The sequence below is a fragment of the Mauremys reevesii genome, linkage group 9 (assembly GCF_016161935.1).
Source record: "Mauremys reevesii isolate NIE-2019 linkage group 9, ASM1616193v1, whole genome shotgun sequence".
In the NCBI taxonomy this organism is placed as follows: Eukaryota; Metazoa; Chordata; order Testudines; family Geoemydidae; genus Mauremys; species Mauremys reevesii.
The window spans coordinates 47,524,403-47,552,364 of NC_052631.1; the positions used below are offsets into that span (position 1 = coordinate 47,524,403).

The following is a 27,962-nucleotide window of genomic DNA, read 5'->3' on the forward strand; positions in this document are numbered from 1 at the left end:
ACCGATCGCCAATTGACTTCTCACAGATACGTTAACACCATCATCCCTCTGCCCAAGGAAGAGCAGGGGGCCTTGCATCCTGCTTCCTCTAGTGGCTTCTAAGTGGTGGTGGGCAGCACCAGAGGCAAAAAGCAGGAGGCAGAAAGAGAAGGGGGTGACTGAGAGGCAGAAAGTTGTCAATATGCAAAGGTAAGGCAACAGGGCAGGAGGGAGCAGACCAGGGTTTGCACAGGGTTTCACAGAAACACTCAACCCAGGAATGTACTTTTACTATGGCATGTGCACTAATTTAAGGAAATGAATAAAATAAGGTCAGGCTTTTGTTAATTAATTATAAGGTGTTATAATGAAAACTAGAAAGGCCTGTAGATTTCCACTCATGCTTCTCAATATACTTTAAGAATTAGGTTGACTCTCCCTACACAGTCGCAGTGTATATGGCATGGCCCCACAGGGTGAATGCTTTCATGTAAGAGAGAGCTCTCAGCTACTTCCACTCAGTGAGACCCAGGGGATGAAGCATAAATTTCCGTTGGACAGGATTGGAGATGTAGGAAATTAACAAACATGTCTTTGAAGCACCGACTATGTTTCTAAGCTGTATTATGAGCTCAATATGTGATTTTAGTCTTTGTTTTTGCCATATAAAGAATCAAGAAACAAAGTATAAACAAAAATAAAAGATAAGCCATTCTGCTGGCAAGAAATACATCACGAGTGGCCAACTGTGGCTCGCGAGCCACATGCAACTCTTTTACCATTAAAGTGCAGCTCATGGTGCCCCACTGCCCCCGTCCTCCCCATTCTCCACCTACCAGACTGGGGTGGGGAGAGCTTGGGACCTCTGCCTTGCACCGCGGTGGTGGAGTAGGGGCTTCTGCCCAGTGGGGCTTCTGGCTGAAGTCCAGTGTCCCATCAGGCACTCCCCATGGGGCTGAAGCCCTGAGCCCCAGCAGGTGTGCCCTGCCTCCTGAACTTCTGACGATTGTCGCATGCAGCTTGGAGGGCCTGTAAGTCTGGCCACCCTGAAATAGACAGTTATTTACTGTTATATATACACATACATTCTGTATATATATAATTAGCCAATATAGGAGTTGCTACAACTACCCCTATAATTATCTATGGATCCCCCTTTGTTAGGGCACCTAGGGGTGGTGAGCAAGGGTGGCAGGTTTGTATAATTTTTGGTGGTATCCAGAACGGGTACAATTCCCACCCCCCACCACCTGCATAAGGCTCTGGGAGGGAGTTTGGGTGCAGAGTGTGGGTTCTGGGGTGGAGCAGGGAATTGGGGTGCAGGCGGAGGTGTGGGGTGCAGGCTTTGGGAGGGAGTTTGGGTGCAGGAGGGGTGAGGGGTTGGGCTCTTGGAGAGAGTTTGGGTGCAGGGTGCTGGCTCTGGGTGGGGGCAGGAGGGGTGCAGGGTGCAGGCTCTGGGAAGGCGTTTGGGTGTGGGAGGGGGTTTGGGTGCAGGAGGAGTGAGGGGTTGGGCTCTGGGAGGGAGTTTGGGTGCAGGGTGTGGGCTCTGGGCTGGGGCAGGAGGTTGGGGTGCAGGCTCTGGGAGGGAATTTGGGTGCAGGAGGGGTGAGGGATTGGGCTCTGGGAAGGAGTTTGGGTGCGGATGGGGTTTGGAGTGCGGGCTCTGGGCTGGGGCAAGAGGTTTGGGTGCAGGAGAGCGTGCAGGGTGCAGGCTCTGGGAGGGAGTTTGGGAGCAGAAGGGGTGAGGGGTTGGGCTCTGGGAAGGAGTTTGGGTGCAGGATGTGGGCTGTGGGATGGGGGGGTTGGGTTGCAGGAGAGGGTATGGGATGCAGGCTCTGGGAGGGAGTTTGAGTGCAGAAGGGGGTTTGAGGTGCAGGTTCTGGGCTGGGGAAAGGGGTTGGGGTGCAGGTTCTGGGAGGGAGTTTGGGTGCGGCAGGAGAGGAGTAAATTAAACAGAGGGGCGGGGAACAGGCAAAGCTTTCAGGGATGATCACTAAATGAGGTCCCGTCCTGTCCCGTAACATCTGATGACCCACAACTAAGTCAATGTCATACGAAAACCTGCATGCCAGCCCAGAGTCCCCCACAGGCCTAATCAGGCCAGTGGGACTGGAGCTCAGCATATAGGGTTGGTATCCTCCTCTGCGCAGCTGATTACTCTGCTTGCGGATGGATAGTGTCCAGCCCTGGCTGGCTCCTGGCTCAGGGTATGGCGGGGGGGGGGAGGGAAGAAGGAGGAGAAAGAGGTTATGGGCGCTGCTTGTTTTCAGCCCCCATGTGCAGGGGCGGCTCTAGGATTTGTGCCGCCCCAAGCAGGGCGGCACGCCGCGGGGGGCACTCTGCCGGTCGCCGGTCCCGCGGCTCCGGTGGACCTCCTGCAGACGTGCCTGCGGAGGGTCCGCGGGTGGGCCGCCCGCCGGCAATCCGGCGGATGCTCCACCGAAGCCGCGGGACCAGCGGACCCTCCGCAGGCACGTCTGCGGGAGGTCCCCCGGAGCCGCCTGCCGCCCTCCCGCGGGACGCCGCCCCAAGCGCGCGCTTGGCGCGCTGGGGTCTGGAGCCGGCCCTGCCCATGTGTGCCACAGCTCTTTGGGCTTGACTCTCGGTTGTGCAATGATGAATGTAGGGCTCTGGGCTCTCTGACTGGGAGAGTCAGAACAACTGCTCCTCCAGATGTTGTGGGGAGCAACAACCAGCCTCTTTCCCTGCTCATGCTGTCAGTCTCTCTGCCTCGGCTCACAGGGGCCAGGCCACTTGGGTCAACTGAGCACGCCAGTCAAGGCCCTGGTCTAGCCCCCACAGGCTGGGGGTGTCCCGCGGTCACTGCCAAGGCAGACAGCTGCCACTGTGCTGCTCTCTGTGCCCTGAAGCCCCCACGCTGGCAGAGGCTGCATCTATAGATAAAATTATGGAGACACTTTTTATGTGATCTATATCTTAGAGGGGTGTGTGTATAGCTGTACGAGTGTACACACACACACACACACACACACACCACTTGCTTCTAGCCCTGAAAGATCCTGAGAGACCAGACTTTAAAGTTAGGGACATTTTTATAACTAGAGAATCCATTTTAGGTCATTTTTGGAAGGGCTTTCAACAAATGAGTTTTACTCTCTCCCCCTCCAAGCTGTGTATAGTTGGTCTCATGGTGACTACAGCATATGGCTTTACAGAATGCATAAAATGGTGCCAATCCCAAAACATTTTTTAAAATCTCTAAAGTGTTTCTGAAACGGAATCTCTGTTCCATTATGTGGCACACACAGAATAGTGGGGCAAGATAAAAAGGCTTTATTAGCACTAGTTTGCAGTGAGCTGCACAACCCATTAAAGGCTTTGCCTCCTGTAAATAATGCACCAACCCAAAAATCGTTCCAATAAAACTGTTACGTACCCAGGGCCGTCTCCAGACCCCAGCGCGCCAAGCGCGCGCTTGGGGCGGCGTCCCGCGGGAGGGCGGCAAGCGGCTCTGGTGGACCTCCCTCAGGCATGCCTGCGGACAGTCCGTGGTCCCGCGGCTCCGGTGGACCTCCCGCAGACGTGCCTGCAGAGGGTCCGCTGGTCCCGCGGCTTCGGTGGAGCATCCGCAGGCACGTCTGCAGGACGTCCACCGGAGCTGCGGGACCGGCGACCGGCAGAGCACCCCCCACGGCGTGCCGCCCTGCTTGGGGCGGCGCAAATCCTAGAGCCGCCCCTGTACGTACCACACTGTTGTGTATTCCACATAAACACAAATATCTTTCTATAAAATCACAAACAGCAACATGTTCCCTTCTGCAGCAGCAACTATCTAGCAAATCTTGGGCTACCTTTTAACTTAGACTCCTGCAGTGGGCCTCTGCTCAGGTGACTTCAGTAGAGGCCCACCTGCACATGGAACTCTTTAAAGGATCGAGGCCCATATGAGTAAGAGCTGCAGCTAAACGAGGGAGGGCTGCAGCTTGATTGTGACCCTAGGGTGCGTATTAAATAGACAGTTTACAGAATGAGCTGTATTAGCTTGAATTCTGTGAAACATGAGGGAGGAAATCAATGGTTACTAAATGAAGGCTGTAAAGAAGGGATGAGATTTGTTTTCAGGTGCAAGTACCAGAGTTACAAAATAAGTAAAACCATTGAAAAAGAAGTTGAGAGGGTACAGCAAACGTGCATTTGTTTGTACATTCAGATCATGCTATAAAAAAAAAAAGCCCCACACTCTCTGAAAGGTTGTTAGGTCAAAATATTGTCCTAAAAATGGCCTCATCTGGTTTATTTTGTTTATTTTTACAATGACAGAAATGCACAAGGCATGGTTGTTATGTTTGTGTTTTACATTTTCAGATAGAACAGGAGAACTCATTGCTTTCAGACGGGTAAAACCTTCCAGATGAGGCCACTGCTAAGCGGCTAATACTTTTTAAAAGCAAATTAATAGACTTTTAACACCACAAGGGACCATAATGATCATCTTCTAGTCTAACCCACGGCATAACAAAGGCCACAGAACCTCACCCAGTAATTTGTGCATTAAACCCATCATTTCTAACTGAGCTACACCATTTCTTTTAGAAAGATGTTCAGTATTGATTTAAAGGTTTCAAGTGACAGAGAATTCGCTATGGCCCTAGGTAATTTATTCCAATGGCTAAGTAACTTCACAGTTAAAAATTTGCACCTTATGTCTGGTCTGGATTTGTCTTGCTTCATCTTCCAACCACTGGATCTCATTATGCCCTTTTCTGTTAGCTAAAGAGCTAGCTATCTACTATTAGAAACCTTACTCATGCAGTTACTTGTAGATCAAGATCAAGTTACTTCTTAACCTTCTCTTGGATAAACTGAACTGAATAGTTTCAGTTTCTTAAGTCTCTGACTATAAGGCAGGTTTTCCAAACCTCAAATCATTCTTGTAGCTCTGTCAACATCCTTTGTGAACTCTGTCCTCTGGAATTTGACATAGTATTCCAGTAAGAGACTCACTAATACTGTATACAAAGGGAATACCACCTTCCTACACCTTGTACATGCAAGGATCACATTGGTTTTCTTAGCTACACCTTTGCACTGGGAACTTACACTCAATTGGTTATCTGCTATGACCCCATATGTCCTTTACAGTGTCACTGCATTCCATGAGAGAGAGAGAGTCCCCTACCTCATAAGTGTGACTTACATTCTTTGTTCCTAGATATATGAATTTGCACTTGGCTGTATTAAAATGCATGTTGTTCAAATGCACCCACTTTACAAAATGATCCCCATTGACCTGTCCCCATCATTATTTACCACTCCCCCAATTTTTCTGTCATCTGAAATTACCACCAGCCATTTCCCCCCCCAGATCATTGATAAAGACATTGAATAGCATCAGGCCACGTCTCTGTGGGACTCCCACTAGAAACATCCCTATCGCATGACATCCCATTTACAATTACTTTTTGGGATCCATCAGGTAACCAGTATTTAATCAATTTAATATTAATTTCATATATTGCTTTTTTAAAATCAGGATGTCATATAGGACTAAGTCAAATACCTTACCTATTATGTCAACAGTTATCTTTATCAACCAAACTTGTAACAATCTCTTAAATTATATCAAGTTTATTTGACAACACCTATTTTCAAAAAACCAACAACCCATGTTGATTAGTATTTATTATACTACTATACTTCAATTTTTTTTAAATGATTATGTCCCATATCAGCTTTTCCATGATTTCACCTGGGATCAGTGTCAGACTAGCTACCTTAAAGTTACCCGGATCATCCCATTTACTCTTTTAAAATATTGGCATAACATTAGCTTTTTCCCCCCAGGCCTTTGGAGCTTGCCCTGCATTCCAAGATTTGTTAAAATCATCATCAATGGGTTAGAGAGCCCCTCAGCCAGTTCTTTTCATTCTTGAACTTTTAAAGCAGATCTTTAATCTGCATTTTCTTGAGCAGGAGGCTGGATTAGATGACCTAACATGTCTTGTCATCTCTAACTTCTATGCGCCCTACCCTGCAGTCCTTATTCTAACAAGACTGAGTTTGGTCAACAGAATTTAGTCCCTAGGCTCTGTGGGCAGGTGCCTCACCTCTTCCCGTAGATATAGTGGCTGTCTCAGTTTCCCTCTTGCAGGCAGGGTAGTTTGGCTCCCCAGCCAGCTGTAAAAAGTCCTTCCCTTGTTCATTGAAACAAATTCCTTGGGGCTTGCTACAGCCCAGCCAGGGCCGGCTCCAGCTTTTTTGCTGCCCCAAGCGGCAGAAAATAAAAAAAAGAGAATGAGAAAAAAGAAAAACCCAGTTGAGCTGCCGCCAAAGAGGAAGAGAGGGAGTGAAGGACCCGCCACCGAATTGCTGTGCTCCCAAGTCTGGTAGCTACACCCCTCGTGGAGGTGGGTTTTTTTAGAGCGCTGCGCCACGACCACACAAGCCACGTTAAAGCACTGCCACGGCAGCGCTTTAGCATTGCCAGTGTAGACTAGCCCTCAGGATCTTCAGTAGAACCTGCCTTCTCATTGCTCTCAGAGCATGTTCTCTGGAAGCCCAGCCTCTCTGTAATGGGTCATAATAGATCCCAGCTGATCCATTTACCATCTCCTCCTGGCTTGCATTAACCCCTTTTCTGCTCTCCCACTGCAAGAGAGTTTTGTACCCTATCCTTTAACTGTATGTATATGTGTAGTCTCATTCTGTCACTGGCTTCTGAAGTCATTGGGACAACTCGTGAGCACAGGTAAACACACATGTTTGCACAATCGGGGTCTTTGACTATTTCTTTTGGATTTAGAGTTGTTATATTCATTTTGTGTTAAACATAAGGGCTTCTCTACTTGGTGATTTAGTGCACAGCAAGCCAGGGTGTGAATCTACAGGGCTTGAGCCTGCCACACATTACCTGGCTATGTGGACCCTGCTACTGTGCACTAGAAGTTCCGTAGTGAGCTCTGACATCAAAGCACAGTGCACTAGGGAACTTTTGGTGTATGGCAGCAATGCCCACACAGCCAGTTAGTGCCTGGAGCGCTGTAGATGCACACACAAGCTTGCCATGCACTAAATCGCTGTGTAGACAAGCCCTAATTATATCAGAATTCCAGATTAATTAAAAATACTCTACAGAAACCAATGGAAATAAACTCTGGCTGCTTTAAAATATTACAGCAAAAATTAATACTGCACATGCCTCTTGGCAAAGGTATTTCTCAAGAGTTTTCTTTTTTTTGCAACCTGCCTTAAACAACCCATCTCTCAAATCCTCCAAAGGCACTTTCACAGTTGCACCGCTAGAAGACCTGAGATTTTTGAGGCAGTCCCGAGGGCATGAGAAATCCCCAAAAAGCTGAGTTTCAGGCCAAAAGCTTGAGATTGTGATGTGCTATATATGTTTATGGATTTGATTACTATATTCTTGCCTGTACCTGTTGGGTATGCACATCAGACAATGTGACAAGGAGTCTCTATGACAGTGTCCCGCAGAGAATAAGTCTATAGTATCAGACTACAGCAATGCCTGTTATTTCCTACATCAGGGAGTCTCTGCACAGCATGGCTGGTGGGGGGAAGAAACTAACCTGTTTCTAAGCAATGAACTAGAGTCATCGTTGCTCTTCTAAACTCGTCAGCACAACTGTACAATTTTTATTTATAAAGCAATAAACCCTTCAGCAACCAGACACGTCTCATCTGACTGCAGCTCCCACACCACAAGGAAGATTAGGCTGGTAGGCAGCTGCCTCTACCCAAAAGTCTGCCTCATCTTACTTCCATTCCCAGACCACAAGAGGTTAGGACAACTGGCCTACACTGGGATCAAGCAAAGGGTATAAAAAAGCCAGAGAACCGATAGCCATGCTGTTCGATCTCAAGAGATCTCCAAAGTTAAACAAGGCTGGTCACGGGCAGTACTTGAAACGGGAGAATTCCAACAAAACAGAGTCCCAGCAGAAAGTGGTGTCGGTGGTTACTGGGAGGGGCACTCTTCCCCAAATGTCAGTACTAAATTAATGGTCCAGCATGGTGTTAAGAGGACCATAGTCTTGGAGGTGACATCTTTTGGGTGAGAGACAGAGGCAAGGTCCTCACCATCTGCAGACACTGAAACATGCTCTGTGATTTGCAAGAGTATCAAAGGAAGGAGGGAGTTAAAATTTCCCCAGGAGACTGTGGCTAACTGGTGAATTCATTCACAGCAGGTCTAGAAACACTACAGCAGTGAAAAGGCTGGCAGATACCAGCACTTGGCTTACACTAGCACTCCCACCTGCTCCCCACCGTTGTTATCACCAGTCGTAAAATATAAAAGTAAAATCCCCTTATAATGTAGCTGCCACTACCTAGAATGACTGATCTTTCATGGGATAACACAAATGCCTGAGCAAATGGGGTGAAGTGATCCACCATCACTGAAATACGCCTGCTGCCTCAGGTTTGAGGGCCAAAAAGTCCACACAGACTATTTCCATTGAAAATATACACAAATACATAAGAACAGCCATACTGGGTCAGACCAAAGGTCCATCAAGCCCAGTAGCCTGTCCTCTGACAGTGGCCAATGGCAAGTGCCCCAAAGGGAATGAACAGACAGGTTATCATCAAGTGATCCATGCCTTGTCACCCAATCCCAGCTTCTGGCAAACAGAGGCTAGGACACCATTCCTGCACTTCCTGACTAATAGCCATCGATGGACCTATCTTCCATGAATCTATCTAGCTCCCTTTTGAACCCTGTTATAGTATTGGCCTTCACAACACCCTCTGGCAAGGAGTCCCAGAGGTTGACAGTGTGTTGCGTGAAAAAATACTTTGTGTTTGTTTTAAACCTGCTACCTATTAATTTCATTTGGTGACCCCTTGTCCTTGTATTATGAGAAGGAGTAAATAACACTTCCTTATTTATTTTCTCTATACCACTCATGATTTTATAGACCTTTATCATATCCCCCCTTAGTCGCCTCTTTTCCAAGCTGAAAAGTCCCAGTCTTATTAATCTCTCCTCATATGGAAGCAGTTCTATCCCCTAATCATTTTTGTTGCCCTTTTCTGAACCTTTTCCAATATATCTTTTTTGAGATGGGGCGACCACATCTGTATGTGGTGTTCAAGGTGTGGGCGTACCATAGAGTTATATAGAGATAATATGATATTGTCTGTCTAATTATCTATCCCTTTCTTGATGATTCCCAACATTCTGTTCGCTTTTTTGACTGCTACTGCATATTGAGTGGATGATTTCAGAGAACTATCCACAATGACTCCAAGCTCTCTTTCTTGAGTGGCAACAGCTAATTTAGACCCCATCATTGTATATGTATAGTTAGGATTATGTTTTCCAATGTGCATTACTTTGCATTTATCAACATGAAATTTCATCTGCCATTTTGTTGCCCAGGCATCCAGTTTTGTGAGATCCTTTTGTAGCTCTTCGCGGTCTGCCTGGGACTTAACTATCTTGAGTAGTTTTGTATCATCTGCAAATTTTGCTAGCTCACTGTTACGTTAAATAGGACTGGGCTCAGTACAGATCCCTGGGGGACACCACTATTTACCTCTCTCCATTCGCAGAACGGACCATTTATTCCTACCCTTTGTTTCCTATCTTTTAACCAGTTACCAATCCATGAGTGAACCTTCCCTCTTATCCCATGACTGATTATTTTGCTTAAGAGCCTTTGGTGAGCCAGCTGGTCTTTATACTGGTCGGGCCAGCTGGCCTTTCATGTTTCATGTACTGATGCTGGTATTATGCTTATTTCTTGTATTTAGCTTCAACATCTCTGGCTTTATGTAGCAGATAAAAAAGTACTATGCTTGGGACAAATCCAATTCCCAGAACTAGTCTGATCATGCAGCCCCACAGTCTGCTCCCATTGTGCACTAGGTACTAGCTGTTAATTCACCACCATCTTTGAGTCCACAGAGGGTCCCCTGGCTTTCAAATATAAACAGTTCCACTCCCTTAGAAGCAACCACAGCTACCTCCTTCCCCCACACATCCATGACTGACTTTTCTTCCAGGAATCAGTTTCTGGAGCTTTGTCTAACACGCCAAGTTCAGCCAACTCTCATACAACAGCATCTCCATCACAGAGTAAAGCTTCTGCCCAAGCAAATTCTTCACACTCTAAATTCTCTCTCGAGTCACAAGGAAAATCTTTAGTACTGCTTTACATGCAGCATTTGGCCACATCATCTTTATTTGCTCTGTCTTTTTTTATTATGATTATTATTATTTTAAATAAATAGCCTCCTATTCTCCCAGAGCTTGTCCTTTGGGCCTGTAAACCAGCATATCTGTCTGTAGGATAAACTCAAGTATTTCAGCAAAAAACAACAAGGAGTCCTTGTGGCACCTTAGAGGCTAACAAATTTATTTTGGCATAAGCTTTTGTGGGCTAAACCCCACTTCATCAGACGCATGGAGTGAAAAATACAGTAGCAGGTATAAATATACAGCACATGAAAAGATGGGAGTTGCCTTGCCAAGTGTGGGGGGGAGGTCAGTGCTAACGAGGCCAATTCAATTAGGGTGGATGTGGCCCATTCCCAACAGTTGACAAGAAGGTGTGAGTATCAGAGGGAAAATTACTTTTTGTAGTGACCCAGCCACTCCCAGTCTTTATTCAGGCCTAATTTGATGGTGTCAAGTTTGCAAATTAATTCCAGCTCTGCAGTTTCTTATTGAAGTCTGTTTTTGAAATTTTTTTGTTGAATAATGGCCACTTTTAAGTCTATTATTGAGTGACCAGGGAGACTGAAGTGCTCTCCTACTGGTTTTTGAATGTTACAATTCTTGATGTCAGATTTGTGTCCATTTATTCTTTTGCATAGAGACTGTCCAGTTTGGCCAATGTACATGGCAGAGGGGCACTGCTGGCACCTGATGGCATATATCACATTGGTAGATGTGCAGGTGAATGAGCCCCTGATGATGTGGCTGATGTGGTTGGGTCCTATGATAGTGTCCCTTGAATAGATATGCGGACAGAGTTGGCAACGGGGTTTGTTGCAGGGATTGGTTCCTGGGTTAGTTTTTCTGTTTCCTTGTTGTTTTTGTTGATACAGACTAACCTGGCTACCCCTCTGAAACCTGTCAAGTATTTCAATGACAATGCACCTAGGTAGTGATTTGTAGTGGCACCCAATTTCAGTGTGGTCTGTAGGTGTGTGTTGGTAGTGGGTCTTAAGAACAGACCCTCAATATATTGCTTTTCAGGGACAAATCCCCAGATTCTAGGACAAATTCTGAATGTCTCCAGAGAATTCAAGAGTTTGCCTTGGTTCACAGAATTGGCTTGACTCATTCATTCACTATTCTACTAGCAATAAGGCTGTTGGATGGCAAATACCAAATGAGAAAATTATTGTTGCAAATTGAGTACACACTGTTTATACTCCAGCAAATAACATCTGTTAATGCTCTTTGGGTTAGAATATCTACATGGGAATTGAAAGTATCACCTCCATATTTAACAGCCCTTCATGAACTCATCATATTCACAGGAGACTGTTACAAAACTACTAGAATTTTCTGAGGGTATCACAAACATGTGGACAAGGGGGAATCCAGGGGATATAATGTACTTCAGGGGGGTCTCAAATTGAGGGTTGAGACCCCTCAGGGGGTTGCAAGGTTATTACATGGAGGGTCACGAGCTGTCAGCCTCCACCCCAAACCCCGCTTTGCCTCCAGCATTTATAATGATGTTAAATATATACAAAATTACTAATTTATTGGGGGGGGGTCACACTCTGAGGCTTGCTATGTGAAAGGGGTCACCAGTACAAAAGTTTGAGTGCCACTGATGTACTTGGACTTTCAAAAAGCCTTTGACAAGGTCCCTCACCAAAGGCTCTTAAGTAAAGTAGGCACTCATGAGATAAGAGGGAAGGTCCTTTCATGGAAACAAAGGGTAGGAATAAATGGTCAGTTTTCACAGTGCAGAGAGGTAAATAGTGGTGTACCCCAAGGATCTGGACTGAGATCAGTGCTGTTCAACATATTCATAAATGATCTGGAAAAACGGGATAAGCTGTGAGGTCAAAGTTTGCAGATGATACAAAAATTACTCAAGATACTTAAGTCCAAAACTCACTGAAGAGTTACAAAGGGATCTCACAAAACTGGGTGACTAGACAACAAAATGGCAGATTAAATTGAATATTGATAAATGCAAAGTAATGCATATTGGAAACCATAATACCAACTATACATACAAAGTGATGAGGTATAAATTAGTTGTTACCATTCAAGAAAGAGATCTGAGAGTCATTGTGGATAGTTCTCCAGAAACATCTGCTCAGCAGTCAAAAAGGGTAACAGAATATTAGGATCCATTAAGAAAAGGATAAATAAGACAGAAATCATAACAACTATATAAATCCATGATACACCCACACCTCAGCTACAACATACAATCCTGTCACCCCATCTCAAAAAAGATACTGAATTGGAAAAGGTACAGAGAAAGGCAACAAAAATGATTACAGGTATGGAACAGCTTCCATATGAGGAGAGATTAAAAAGGCGAGGACTGTTCAGATTAGAACAGAGACAACTAAGGGGAGATATGATTAGAGGTTTATAAAACCATAAATGACATGGAGAAAAATGAATAAGGAACTGTGATTTACCCTTTCACATAAACACAAAAACCAGGGATCACCAAATGGAAAGAATAGGCAGCAGGTTTAAAACAAATATAAGGAAGTACTTCTTCATACAAACTCTCAGTCAATCGGTGGAACTCATTGCCTGAGGATGTTGTGAAGGTCAAAAGTATAACTGGGTTAAAAATAATTAGATAAGTTCATGGAGGATAGGTCCATCAGTGACTATTAGCCAGACCATCAGGACACAACCCTATGTTTTGGGGGGCCCTAAACCTCTGGCTGTCAGAAGCTGGGAATGGACGACAGTGGATGGATCAGTGGGCACCAACCACTGTCAGAAGATAGGATATTGGACTAGATGGACCCATTGGTCTGACCCAGTATGGTCATTCTTATGTTCTAATAGTTTCAGCTATTCAGATGGTTAAATTTCCCACAAATCATGAAAATCCTGCTCTCCTCCACTGTGCTCATTTCTGTCCAGACACCATTGGGGGGTGGGGGTGGCTCTTAGCCTATCAATGACTCATCTGTTCAGTCTGGACACCATTCACTCCCATTGGGGAGGGAGAGGGGGGGAAGTGCCTCTTGCAGAAATAACATTAATTGCTTTGTTTCTTTTTCCCCCCCCAACATCAAACATGTTTAATAAGAATGTAGCTGCACCTTTGAACAATCTATGTCAGTAAGATTCACCTAGTCATGCAACATCTAATTCTGTACAAGCCTCCTTTCTTTAAGCACAAGAAGTACATCTGTGTGCTTTCAGCAGGTAACTGAAAGGAATGAGAAGTCACACACACAAGGGCCTCCTCATTTCTGTAAGTGTTTCCTCTGGAGACTTGGATGCAGTGGAAATTATCCCACTGTGGCTAATGACCCCTCTGAAGACTCCAACCCATTGTTTATGAAGAAACAATCCAGTTATCATTTGTTACACACTGAATGATTTCAGCACCAGTATAGTACGTGAGAGAGTGTCTGCCTCAAGGTGCTCACAATCTAGGCAGGTGAGACAAAGGGCAAAGCACAGAGGGATTTTGGTTTAAATGATATAGTTACTGACTTATTTGTGGGGGACATCATGGCAAAAGCAAGTCTATGGGGGGAGATGCGACTGAGGAGTGGGTGGTGCTTTGGAGAGCAGGGTTGTGAGGGCAGGCTAAGCTTGATCTGTCTCCTATTCAAGTCAATGAAAAAAACAAACAAAGAAAAAAAACAACCTTCCAGTAACTTTAATAATGCAGTATCAAGCCCTCTTTGTACTGGTTTGGGGAGGAAACATGGGAAAAGGGGGCAGTAATAGCATCTCCCTTCTTTGTGCTCTCCCCTATTCCATTCTACTAAGCCATGGGAAGTCATACACTCAGTGAGTCTCTTCACCTCAGAGTCATTTAAATACCCCAAATTAACAAACATTTATTGTCAATACATGTCCTATTTAAATGTAAACGCCCAAGAACAGTCCAAACCAAATCCCAGCTCCAAATGCCCCTGAACTTCAGGGAAGTTTGGATCAGAATCAAACTTTGTGGCTGGCCTGTATATCTGTAATGGGCTGAACAGATCCAAACCTTATGGCTCACAGTAAGAGAGCAAAAGTGAACCTTCTCACCTGCACACACTAACAAACCGCTGTGAGGACTGTCCCAGAAGCCGGCTGTTAAATATTTATAGCTCGGTGGTACAGAATTTAACTTGACCTTTTGGTGTCACAAGTTGTTGTGCCTATTTCTGAGTGAGCCCAGAGTTATGCCACCTGTCTCTTTCCCTTGGCAGCAGCTCATAAAGGAACAGCTCTTCCTAATATCCTATTAGCTCCTTTGGGCCACAGAAAACTGCATGTACTTAGAGAGCCTCTGTCAGCAGTAAGGAGGATTTAGAGAGACAGGGACAAAACATTGAACAGTTAAACAGTCCACTCAATCTTGACCCAGTTTTTGCTGGGGAAGATGGTAGAGTGGTCCCAGCCTCTCCTCCTGTCACCATGCCTCAGTGGGTCACAGCTGAGGATGCCAGATTCAGGACAACTGTTGAGAACTAGGACAGACTCACCCCAAACTGGTGGTTATTCTACTATTAGATATACCGAGCCAGCAACAAAAGTAAACTTCTGTCACATCACACTGGTTAACCAGAAGTAAAAAATGCAGTCTCCTTAGGCAGTCCAGCCCTTGTCTCACCACGCAGACATAAGACTTGATGATGAGTGGTTACTGAAAATGAATTTAATCAAACAAAGGGTTCTTCTGATCTCAAAAGATTAGTCATGTAGCCAGGTCACTATGTAACTCAGATCTTACCCAATAATCAGGCTGTTGCCAATCCTTTAGTAGCTAAAAAATAAACCTTTAGATTTTAAGAGGAAAGAAGTAGAAGAGAGTTAAAATGGTTAATTGATCATATACATACAATCACAGCAAGGTGTGTAGCAGTGATGGAATAAGCTGCTGGTTTGCAAATGTCTCTCTGGAAATTACCCAAACAGCTTGGGGATCATCAGTCCTTGTTGATGGCTTTCTTGTTAGAAACTAGTCCAGATTTGCAAATTTGACACCATCAGCTCAGGATTAAACAAAGACTGTGAATGGCTAGCCAACTACAAGGGAGGAGAAACTGCTTTTGGTGTTCACACCTCAACTGCTAGAAGAGGGCCTCATCCTCCCTGATTGAACTAACCTCCTTATCTCTAGACTGATTCTTGCCTGCATATTTATACCTGCCTCTGGAAATTTCCACCACATGCATCTGATGAAGTGGGTATTCACCCATGAAAGCTTATGCTCCAATACATCTGTTAGTCTATAAGGTGCCACAGGACTCTTTGTTGCTTAGTCCAGAGAAATGAAGCAGGATATGAAGACAAAATGGAGATGTTTCCAGGTTCTTGTATACCCTCTTCCATGTGGATGGAAATTTACTGTCCCAAACAGCAGGGGCGGCTCTAGCTTTTTTGCCACCTGAAGCACGGCAGTCAGGCGGCTTTCGATGGCGCACCTGCGGGAGGCCCTGGTCCCATGGATTCGGCGGCATGCCTGCAGGAGGTCCACCAGTCCTGCGGATTCAGTGTACCTGCCGCTGAATTGCCACCAAATCCGCGGGACCGGCGGACCTCCCGCAGGCAAGCCGCTGAAGGGAGCCTGACTGCCGCCCTTGCAGGGAATGGGAGGGCGCCCCCTGTGGCTTGCCACCCCAGGCACGTGCTTGGAGTGCTGATGCCTGGAGCCACTGCTGCCAAACAAACAGAGTTCCCAGCACAGTTTGTGGAAAAGTACAGACCCAAGATGGAGTCCAGGGTCACATGAGCAAGTCACATGCCCTTGCATGGTTTGATGACTCACAAGGGCAAGCCACTGGCCACTTAGAGGCTAAGGCAGCTGCAGGAAGAGCCATCTGGGCGGAATGAGTTTCTTCTACGGTCCATTGTGAGTTAAATTGCCTTTGATAAGCCATCAACACAAAACTGTCTGGCTGCAATGCAAATTTTACCTAATGGGTGTTACCCCAGGATCAAACATATCTGAAATACTGGTACATAATCAATATTCATAACCTTAGATACAAAGATGATACATGCATACAAACAAGATAATCATATTTGATAGACTAACTTTTCCATTGATACCTTACATGACATATTTTTGTATAAGATGTGTTGCAACAGTAGTAGCAACATTGATATACATGGTCATATTTCAATCCATAGCCCTTCCTCCTCTCCAGCAAAGCACCTCTGAAACCCATAGGAATTAGCAAGAGCTAAAGGCTTAAAAGCTGCTCAGGATCAGCCAGCCTCTTAAGAGTTACAGAGCCCAAGGCACCTTTTGCAAGAGTAGGGGTTACGTCCCCATTTCTGTGACCAGCAAATTATCAGAGTGATAAGGGGTAAGAACTACCTGCGATGCTCCATGACTTATCCTTGACATTCATCCTGGGCAATCCCTAGATAGTACCAGGTGTTTGGCTGCTAGAGAGGCTGGTCTGCTTGAGATGCTTCAGAATATAGTCATGTCCATATACAAATCCCATAGCACAAGGGTTGCTGGGGTCCTCCGTGGCAGAATGCTCATGTTTCACTAAAGGAGCATATAAGGAAGCCTTTGGGAAATAAAATCATATTGCGTTTGCAATCTTCGTTGTCAAATAACCTTGCCTAGTAGTTTCTCCTCAACACAAATAGTTAGGAACTCTGTGCATGTCTGTATCACAGAAAGGTATGTGTTGTTACTTCCCAATCACTTACTCACATGTCTCACAAGATGCAAGAAAGGGGTCAATTTCTTACATTAAGGGAACCCTATACAGAGGTAAACGGGTATTATAAAGAGGAGGGTGATAAATTGTTCTCCTTAACTACCAAGGACAGTACAAGAAGTAATGGGCTTAAATTGCAGCAAGGGAGACTTAGGAAATGTTTCCTAATGTCTAACTTAACGATCAGGGTAGTTAAGCACTGGAGCAAATTCCCTAGGGAGGTTGTGGAATCCCTGTCATTGTAGGTTTTTAAGAACAGGTTAGACAGACACCTGCCGGGGATGGGCTAGATCAGTGGTTCTCAAACTTATTTGATCCTGCCCCCTTCTTTGCGTTTGTAGTTATTAGTGCTCCCTCTCCTATGCCCCAGGTGCCCAAACAGCAGCCACCGCTCTCTGGCCACCCAGCTCTGAAGGCAGAGCAGAGAACGGCAGCTGCTGGCTGGGCAATACCATGCCACTCTTACTTCTCCACTGGTGCTGGAGGCAGTGCTGCCTTCAGAGCTGGGCACCTGGCCAGCAGCTGCTGCTCTCCGGCTGCCCAGCTCCGAATGTGCACAGTAAGTTTCCCCTAAAGCTTCTCATACGCACTTCATGGCCCCCAAGGGTGAGCATCCCCCAGTTTGAGAGCCTCTAGTCCTGACTCATGATTCTATGACACTACCCAGTAAAGTTTCCATTTTTAAATAATTTGTTCTGAATAACAAACTCATTGTACCAAGATTGTGATGTTTGTATCATATGGGATGATGATGTGCTAGTCCAAATTAATGTTCAGGACACTTCAAGAAGGCTTGGAAGATGTGGGGAGACCCCTTTAATCACAATGGACCAAAATAAATAAATAAATCAAGGCAGGTGGCAAACGCTATCATCATAGATGGATGGTGCACTCTGATTTCGGAATTAAGTGGAACTTTCTGTTTTTTGTTTGTTTGTGTTTCTGATTCTAAAGCAGAGAGATCTGATGGAGTCTATGGAGGTTACAGGTCTGCTGCCGTTCTGTTCCTAAATGATATCTGTTGTCATGGAGACAGAAGAACTGGAAGAGGTGGAAAGGCATTGCAGAAAAGCAACCAGTGGTGTCAAAAAAGGCAGTTCTCAGCAGACAGCCTCACAGCCTGGTATGAATTCTGAGGATGAGGAGAAGTCAGATGGTGCTGACCATATGACCCAGGACAGTGAGTCACAGATTCACTACATTGCCATTCAAAGAAATTCCAAGTATTATCGGTCCATGAGGCTACGGACCAGACAGAAAGAGAGGAATAACAGAGAGGGAATGAGTGCTAGGCATCCTGTAGGTGAGTACCAGACCCAGAAGTCACTTCTCTTCCTTTTTCCACTGCAATTGGGAAGGATGGGAAGAGAGGGAGCAGGCCAGTGGGGTGGGAGCTCCTGATAGATCAACACTAGAGAAAGTGGGGGATTCCAGAACTCTTGTTTGAGCACCAGCCCTTGCCCGAGCACCAGCCCTTGCCCATCTTCCACAACAGGAGTTTCAGTGCCAATAGATTACTAGTAGCTAGACTGGAACTGCCAAATAGCTGATTCTTTAAACACGTTCTCATTGCAGAGAACCTGAGCAGGCTTGGAACCCATGTTCTGCCTCTCAGCAGGCGGAGGAGAGGGGGGGGAGAGAAATGTTTAAGCAGGGAAGGCCACATAGCAAGAAAGGAGGGAGCCAGTTCGCAGGATCACACCGTGAGGACGGAGTGGAGAAAGCGAGACCTGTACAAAAGAAGAACTGTGCACAGCATTGGGGAAAATCAACAGAGTGAACAGGAAGGCAGAGTGGCAGAAGAGCACACTGCCCCATCCCCAGCAAGTGAGCCATGCTTCCCCTGCCAGCATAATGGTCATTTCCCACACCACCCAGGGGCGGCTCTACGAATTCCGCCGCTCCAAGCAGGGCGGCGCGCTGCGCCGCTCGCGTTGCCGGGCGCCGGTCCCGCGCCTTCGCGGGACCTCCCGCAGACGTGCCGCTGGTCCCGCGCCTACGGTGGAGCTTCCGCAGTCATGCCTGCGGGAGGTCCACACGAGCCACGGGACCAGCGCACCCGCCACAGTCATGCCTGCGGGAGGTCCGGTCGTCCCGCGGCTCCGTTGGACCTCCCGCAGGCATGACTGCGGAAGGTCCGCCGGACCCGCCTGCCACCCTCCCATTAAAATGCCGCCCCACGCGCGTGCTTGGCGCGCTGGGGTCTGGAGCCGGCCCTGACACCACCTGTGGCAAACCCAGGACAAATGGCTACAAAGGGAGGGGTAGTAATTAGTCCCAGGGGGTGAAAAGGCCTCACCCTATGCACTGAGGGGAGATAGCCATGGGGAAATAAGGTTCAGCTGGAACAGGGGTTACCAGGGAACTAATTAGCTTCAGCTGGCCCCAACTACTGGAGACCTTTTTAAACCCTCCCTGGCGTGGAAGCAGGAGGGAGAGTGAGAGAAGCAGAGAAGCTGCCAGCAAGTTAGGTGCAGCAAGGCTCTGAACCCTTCCAGCAAGGAAGGCTGCACTCTGTCCCCAGAAGGGGAGAAAACCAGCACAAGGGACTGACTGAGAGAAGGATCAGCCAGACCCTGTGCTACCGGGAAAGATTTGCTTTGCCCAAGCCGGTATCTCCAAGGCTAAAAAGGACTGAGCCTGCTGAGGAGAAGCAGGTACTTTGCCACACGTGGTGTCAGAGGTGGGATGTGATAGTGAGTGAGGCTCTGTGGCAAGCCATCTCAGGGCAAGGTAAATCACACACACAGACACAGACACAGACACAGACACAGACACACACACAAAAAGGAGGATGTAGTGAAGGCATTGATACAGGCCACTGCGGCTCAACAAGAGGCTACCAGAGTACAGGTGGTGGCCCAGTAAGAGTCAGTACGTGTCCAACAGGAGACAAACCAGTTGATGATGAACCAGGCGGCCCAAGATCGAGCCACCCTGAATGAAGTAGTGAACCAGTTGAAAGCCCTGACCACGCTGATACACGGGGCCCAGGGGACCCGGCCGCTACAGGCAAGCAACTATTTACAGAAGATGAGAACAGATGACGATATAAAGGCATATCTCCTTGCATTCTAGAGGACAGCCCTGCGGGAGGCCTGGCCCCAAGACCAGTGGGCAGGCCTCCTGGCTCCATTCCTGTGTGGGGAGGCCCAGAAGGCCTACTTTGACATGACCACAGAAGCAGCTATGGATTACCCCCAGCTGAAGGCAGAAATCCTGGTGAGGCCACAAGGGCCCAGTGCTTCCATGAGTGGAAGTACCGGGATGACAAAGCACTGAGGTCCCAGCTATTTGACTTGATCCACCTCGCCCGGAAGTGGCTCTGCTCTGACACTCTAATGCCCAAATCTAGGAGAGCCTATGCAATGTGAACTGGGAGATATAGGGGGACCATGTGATCTAATAAGTCTAGTCAGGGTTGCGATGGTCCCTCATAGATACACTAGGCCCATTAAGATGAATGGTATAGAGACGAGAGCATTAATAGACTCGGGAAGTGCAATCACGTTAGTCTCGGGGAAGCTGGTCAGGCAGGACCAACTATCCCGGGCCAAACGCTTGGGAATATCCTGTGTGCATGGGGATGTCAACTATTATCCAACCATCCCCGTAAGAATAGAAGTTCTCGGAAACCCCACTAAGTTGATGGTGGGAGTAGTTCCGAAACTCTCCTACCCTGTCCTTATCGGACAAGACTTCCCGGGGTTTGATAGCCTACTCCCCGGGGACGAGGTAGAAGAAAATAATGACCCTGGGACCCAGGGTGTGGCCCAGATAGCTGACCCTCCCCCAGCCTTTCATGAGTTTAGCCAGAATTTGTTCTCCCTGCAGGGGAAGTCCAGGAAGACTCGGAGGGAACGGAGGGTGGATAAAAGGAGGGGGACGAGGATCCTGCCCCGGTACCAGAAGTGTATGCTGGCAGGGGAAAGAAGGGCCTCAACTGACAGTGGGACTGGGTCGGCCATCAACAACCCTATCGTTGGACCTGGTTCCCCAGGGGTTTTCCCCGAGGGGGAGATGGAGGTAGATCTCCCAGAATTTGGACAAATGGGGACCGCACTCGGGAATTTTGGTCAGGATCCAGCCAATGATCCCATATACCACAATATTCATAAAGAAGTAGTTGAAGTAAATGGGGGTCCCCGAGGAGGGGAGAGTTAAGGGCCCAGGGCCATATTATTTGATTAAGAAGGATCTGCTATATAGAGTAGTCCGGGTCCAAGAGCAAGTCATAGAACAACTCTTGGTCCCCCAGAAGCATCAGAGGGCTGTATGGATCTGGCCCACATCATCTGTTCGGGGCCCATCTAGGGGTAGATAAGACCCTTGATCAGATTCTACAGAGGTTTTTTTGGCCTGGCATTTATGCGGCAGTCTGGCAATATTGTACCTCCTGTCCGGAATGCCAGATTCATGGGCCCCGACCACACTTAAGGGCCCCTCTGGTACATCTGCCAATTATCGATGTCCCATTTGAGCGAATAGCTATGGACATAGTAGGGCCACTGGAGAAGTCAGCCCGGGGCCATCAGTACCTTCTGGTAGTACTAGATTATGCCACCCGATACCCTGAGGCCATACCCCTATGGAATACTATGTCCAAGGCCATAGCCAAAGAATTAGTCCAGATTTTTTTCAGAGTAGGAATACCTGAGGAGAGCCTGACGGATCAAGGGACCCCCTTTGTGTCTAAGCTGATGAAGGACCTGTATACAATGCTCCACATATGGACCCTTAGAACATCGGTCTACCATCCCCAGACCAATGGCCTTGTTGAACGTTTTAATAGGACATTGAAAAACATATTACAGAAAGTGATTAGTCATGATGGGAAAGACTGGGACACCCTGCTGCCTTACGTGCTGTTTGCCATACGGGAGGTTCCTCAGGCTTCCAGTGGATTCTCCCTCTTCGAGCTGTTATATGGTCGCCACCCCAGGGGCATACTGGACCTGGCTAAAGAAGACTGGGAAGAACAGCCAAACCCAGGGAGAAACGTTGTTGAACATGTGCTGCAGATGAAAGACAGAATAGCCTGAGTAGCCCCCCTTGTGCACAAACACATGGAGAAGGCCCAAGGGGCACAACAAACTTACTACAATCGCCAAGCAACGACCCGGAAGTTCCAGGTGGGGGACCGGGTGATGGTGCTCATACCCACAGTGGAGAGCAAGCTCCTGGCCAGGTGGCAGGGGCCATATGAGGTAATAGAAGCTATAGAAGAAGTCGTCGGGTCGCCGGAAGCTGGAGAAGATCTACCATATAAATCTGCTGAAACCTTGGCAGGATAGAAAAGCTCCAGTGGTTGTGCTGGGGGCACCATCCTTTAAAAGCAACCAGCCCAACGTGGTGGGAATATCCCCAGAGTTGATTCTGGAAGAACGATCAGAAGTGATCAACCTGATCAAACGCAACCAGGATGTGTTCTCGGAAAAACCAGGCAGGACTACTGAGGTTCACCAGCACATCTTCACAGAGCCTGGAGTGAAGGTGAACGTCAAGCCATACCAGATCCCGGAGGCCAAGAGAGAAGAGATTAGGAAAGAGGTCAGGAAGATGCTGGCCTTAGGAGTCATCGAAGAATCTCATATTCAATGGTCCAGTCCCGTGGTTTTAGTGCCTAAGACGGACGGCAGTATGAGGTTCTGCAATGACTTCTGCAAGCTGAATGAGGTGTCCCAATTTGATGCGTACTCTATATCCAGGATAGATGAGCTGATTGACAGATTGGGAAAGGCACGGTTTATGTCTACCCTTGACCTTACCAAGGGCTATTGGTAGGTCCCCCTGGCCAAGGTTGACAAGGAGAAGACAGCCTTTGCAACTCCAGAAAGACTATATCAGTACAACTGTTCTCTCCTTTGGGTTGCATGGGGCCCCCGCTACTTTCCAATGGCTAATGGACAAACTGTTACAACCCCATCTCGACGACGTCATCATATATAGCCCCGACTGGGAGATGCACATGGAGAAGGTAGAAGCAGTCCTGGACACCCTGAGGAAGGTAGGACTGACTGCAAATCCCTCCAAATGTTCGATCGGGTTAGTTGAGGCCAAGTACCTTGGGTATATAGTGAGGAGGGGCTTGGTGAAGCCCCAGCTCAACAGGTTAGAAGCTATACAGAAGTGGCCCCGACCACTCTGGAAAAAACAGTTTGGAGCATTCCTGGGACTAGTGGGGTACTATAGGCAGTTCATTTCCCACTTCACCACGAGGGCATGCCCATTAACGGACCTAACCAAAGCTCGGGGCCCAGACATAGTAAAATGGTCTGCTGCAGCCAAAGCTGCTTTTGCAGATCTGAGGAAGGCCCTCTGCACAGACCCCATACTAGTAGCCCCAGACTGGGGGAAGGAGTTTACCCTACAAACAGACGCCTCTGAAGTAGGGCTGGGGGCGGTGCTTTCACAAATGGTCGGAGATGACGAACACCTCGTCCTCTTCCTCAGTAGGAAGCTTCTACTAGGGGATGGAAATACACCATAGTGGAGAAGGAATGCCTGGCAGTAAAATGGGCCATAAAGCCTCCACTACTATCTATGTGGACGGAGGTTTACCCTTGTCACAGACCATGCCCCTTTGTAATAGGTGCACCAAAACAAGGACAAAAACGTGAGAGTAACAAAATGGTTTCTGTCGCTTCAACCCTTCCACTTCACAGTACGACATAGGTCTGGAACCAACAAAGCAATGCGGATGGCCTCTCGAGGGTGCACTGCTTTCCGACCCAAGTAGCCCAACCCCTTAGTGTTGAGCAGGGTGGGGGGCAATATGTGGCAAACCCAGGACAAATGGCTACAAAGGGAGGGGTAGTAATTAGTCCCAGGGGGTGAAAAGGCCTCACCCTATCCACTGAGGGGAGATAGCCATGGGGAAATAAGGTTCAGCTGGAAAAGGAGTTACCAGAGAACTAATTAGGTTCAGCTGGCCCCCAACTACTGGAGACCTTTTTAAACCCTCCCTGGCATGGAAGCAGGAGGGAGAGTGAGAGAAGCTGCCAGCAAGTTAGGTGCAGCAAGGCTCTGGACCCTTCCAGCAAGGAAGGCTGCACTCTGTCCCCAGAAGGGGAGAAAACCAGCACAAGGGACTGACTGAGAGAAGGATCAGCCAGACCCTGTGCTACCGGGAAGGATTTGCTTTGCCCAAGCCGGTGTCTCCAAGGCTAAAAAGGACTGAGCCTGCTGAGGAGAAGTAGGTACTTTGCCACACCCCAAACAGAGGCCTGGGGGATTCTTTCCAGAAAGTGGGCATCTTCGGCTTTCCCAGCCAAGGGGCCCACCTGACTCCATCAGCAAAAGGGCTCATTCTGCCCTGCACAGAATGTGTCCAAGGAAAGTTCCTTCCCTTCTCCAAGCCAGCTTATGAGCAGACAGCACAAGAGCAAGGAGCTGCTGCTTAATATTCTGCTACTGTTCTCAATGAGGTTCCTGGACAGACTGTCTGTATCCAACGCAGACCTCACATCCACCCTGTCAGTACAGCAGCAGAACGAGCTCAAAGTGGCTCTCTCTGCATCTCCTGCTTACCCACCACCACGTCACTGCAGCAGAACCAGCTCAGAGGGGGGCATTGCTCCTGCAGACCCATAACATCATTGCGCCGGACCAGTGTATAGAGTGGCATCTCTTCTGTTTCACCACAGCACCACTGCAGAAGGACGAGCTCAGAGCAATGCTGCTGTATTACGTGCCCACTACAGCATAAGTGCAGTCTGACCTGCTTAGAGCACTGCTTCTCTGCATGCCCACTGTGTCATTCCATTGCTGCAGTAGGAGCCGCTCAGAACGGGGCTTTTCTCCTGCACGCCTGCAGCAATAGTTCAACAGGGTCATTCAGAGCAATGTCTCTCTTCACAAGGCAATGCAGCAGGATTTGCTAGGAGCAATACTTCTCTCCCCTGCATCACTGTAGCAAGCCCAGCCCTGAGCTGTAGTTTCTCCAGTCAATTGGGATGACATAAGCAGCTCTCCTACTTCTCCTTCACCAAGACGGATGCCATTCTCTCACAGCAACTGGGCAGCGTATGCTTTGACACAAGCCTCAGTCTCCTAACAGGAACCTCTTCTCACAGCATTTGCTGAAGTACCTGGAAACAAGGAATGGGTGAGCTCTTTTATCTTAACTTCAAACCCACTTGAATAGCACAAAGTCCAAAAGTTTGACTCAAATGTTAATCTGTTCACATTCCACTAAGGAAAGACTCTGAAACAAAGAAGAAGAGAAAGTAAGAGAAATCTAGTGAAAAAAGTAGGATGGAATACAGAACAGGAAGAAAAATCCAGTTTGAAAGCAAGAAGTGAGAGCAGAGAATGGGAGTGAGAGAAAAACAAACAAAGAAAACTAAACCCAGCATAGACAATGGCCTAGTTTTGGGGGTGATCCTAAGAGACAACATAAGTTTTCCTTTAGCTAGCAAAAGAGGTTGGATTTTGTAACCAAGCTCCTCTGGCAGGGGAAGAGCGTTTAAAGGAGAGGAAAGAAAGGCATGAGAACTCAAGCTAGTTTTGTGAACCCCCAGAAACTGTGCCACAGGTTAGCAAAACCTTGGACTTCAGCCATCCTTATGGAGACCCAGTGGCATCAACCAGGAAGGCATCTCTGAAACATGCTTCATTTCGGGCCCGGACCTGCACTCACTGAAGAGTGAGAGTTTTGCTACTGATTTAAAGTGGGAGCAGGATTAGGATTTAATGCAAAGTAAATCCAATAGAAAATATCCAGCCCCCAAAAGTGAGATGCACCTTTCCCTTTCTCTGATTGCCATGGTGAGCCATGAACTTGATTGGGATTTCTACCACAGCTTTTGTTCCCTGGAAAAGCCATTCCGGCTCCTTTGAGGAAAGAGGAGGAGCAATTAAAGGTAAAGCTGCTCGTCCTACTGAAAGTTTACTTCATTTATCTTTCAGTAAACTGAACTCTTCTATTTTGTGCCTGGAAGGAGAGAGGTACTGAGGTCCTGGCATGGCAAAACAGAAACCAGCACACCCTAGAAGTGCACAGTTAACCCTGTCTCCCTAAATAGTGGAGATGAAAGTCACTGGCTCGGGGGGCAAAGTTTTCAGTGGTTAGACACCCACTTATATACACAAAAATGCATTTGTATGTCTACATTCATTTTCTCATTCGAGTGCATACGCAATTGGGGTAAAGCATAATCATCTGCAGGCAAGTGTATGCACATGGACCTCAAGCCTGCTTGTTTGAAAAGTTGAGCCTTAGGAATCAAAATGCAGCCCATTTTCCCACCTCTTTCAATGCAAACCAGTTGATACCTGGAGTACATGTAAAGATTGTCCCTCTTTTCTGTCATAGCTTCACTCAAAAATGGAGACAGCAGAAGCAAACCTCTGAATCTGGATGTATTATCTCGCAAGGGACCCTCAGTATCAGTAAAATCCGAAGTGAAAAAGTTGGAAGAACAATGGACACAAAGGTAAGGAGGAAAGCAAGAGGGTGGTGAGGATTGCCTAAACTGAACAACAGGGAAGCAATGTCAGAGCTACCAGGCAGAGAGAATACTGTTTCGGAAAGGGACTGAGCAAAATTATATCCACCAGTTCATCTAATCTCAACTTAAACTGCAATGCTGTTTTCATCTTTAAAAATTATACTCATCTAGCACCTAAAACTTTTATGCCAAAACTTTATCAGCATGAGTTTGGAGGCAAAGAGTGAAAGACAGGAGGGGTGGAGAGAAAGAAGAAGGGAGTGAGGAAGATGGAAAGGAAGAAGGGGAGAGCTCCTTTCGAGTGGCATTCATTTTGTCTTTGCAATGCTTAAAAAAAAAAGCTTTCCAGCTTCTTCAGTTTTCTTTCGAGGTACAACATGGTATCATCAAGAGCTGGTAATAGAGTTTTGTACTAAGGTACTCCTATTTGCCCTAAATCCCTCACCTATGGAGGTAATATAAAGGTTTTGATCCTGCAAATCTTTCTTCAGAGCACTACAGAGAGGTGAAGGTTGACAGACTCCATGATAGTGTGAGCAGACACTATGTGTGGGCATAAGTAAGGCTGAAGAATAGGTGCAAGTCCTCCACAGAGTGAAACCTTCACTCTGAGTTCACTCCCTTACGCGCCTGTGTAGACTTAAGTGAGATCCTTAGCATGCAGATGAGGAGCTTAGCTGTGTATTCTCCTCTTTTGCCTCAGTTCTGCTGCTAGGCAGGAAGAAGGGGTGGTTGCAGTGCAGGACACTCTCAAATACAGGATCATGTCTCCTGCACTCTGTGCTTTTACATTGTGTTTATATGCACGATACTGAGTCCAAACCTACATTGTCAAGAATCAAGCCCTGAGACTTAAATACCAGATGCATTACACTGGGTTGAGTGGTGCCACTTATGGGCAAATGAGTATCAAAGAAAGATTCTTTCCAACAACTTTACCTAGGACAAGGACTCCAATAGAGTTTTAATGCCTAACAAATAAATCAGTCAAATCATATTTAAATAAAGTAAATTGTCCTGGCTGGCACTGGGTGTTCTTTGGTATTAAACTGAGCACTTGAAATCAGACAGCTGCAGTATGCTGGAGTGTTAAACCCATCTGCCTTCCTTTTCCTCTCCCACTGGCATAAGCCTGGCTGTCAGCCTCTGACGTCCTGACACTGCCAGTTATGCAACTATAAAGCATGCAAATTATGGTCCTAACTCTGGAGTCAAGAACAATGAGCTGCTTCCTGTGAACCAAATTTAATAGGCTGGGGCTCGCAGAGCCTGACAGGTCAGTACAGGTTACAAGTCATGTGTCTACAGAAAGCAGGCAGTGTGATGGTGCTGAGGAAGGATCATATCTACTGCAATTGGGCAGAGAGATTTGGCACAGAGAATAAGACCTGAGTTTAAGCTCCTAAACTGAGACCCTGTCCTTAGCTTCCCTTCCATAAAAACAGCTGTAATTTACAAGAGCACCACTGGAAATATTAACTTTGGAATAACTACAGGAATCTGGGGATATCACTTATCTCCAAACATCACAATTCTTACCATTTTACCTTGGAAAAGAGCTAGATAAGAAGCCTAAAATGTTATGTACAGTCTAAGAAAGTGTAGAACATTTCACACCTAATATCTTACAGAAAAGAAAAAGTTGGTGCCTGTCAGCTAAGGTTTATCTGAGAGAAGGAGGCTATGGGCCTG

General features: G+C 47.0%; 2 protein-coding genes across 4 annotated transcripts in view; one reads left to right on the forward strand and one right to left on the reverse strand.

Moving 5' to 3' along the window:
• The window catches only part of NEU2 (neuraminidase 2), a 67,905-nt gene that overhangs the window by 20,105 nt on the left and 19,838 nt on the right, over window positions 1-27,962 (reverse strand). The window contains 1 exon segment of the mRNA XM_039489395.1: window positions 816-1,025. The gene's annotated coding sequence lies outside the window, so the exon portion shown is untranslated.
• The window catches only part of NGEF (neuronal guanine nucleotide exchange factor), a 101,796-nt gene that overhangs the window by 6,316 nt on the left and 67,518 nt on the right, over window positions 1-27,962 (forward strand). Inside the window, exons 2-3 of one of the 3 annotated variants that reach the window (XM_039489389.1) lie at window positions 17,773-18,121; window positions 26,135-26,255. In XM_039489389.1, the coding sequence (XP_039345323.1) occupies window positions 17,830-18,121; window positions 26,135-26,255 (413 nt within the window). In that variant the 5' untranslated portion in view covers window positions 17,773-17,829. Of the gene's footprint in view, window positions 1-17,772; window positions 18,122-24,896; window positions 24,926-25,537; window positions 25,683-26,134; window positions 26,256-27,962 lie in introns of those variants that run through there. The other 2 variants (XM_039489392.1, XM_039489390.1) reach the window with 2 other exon arrangements.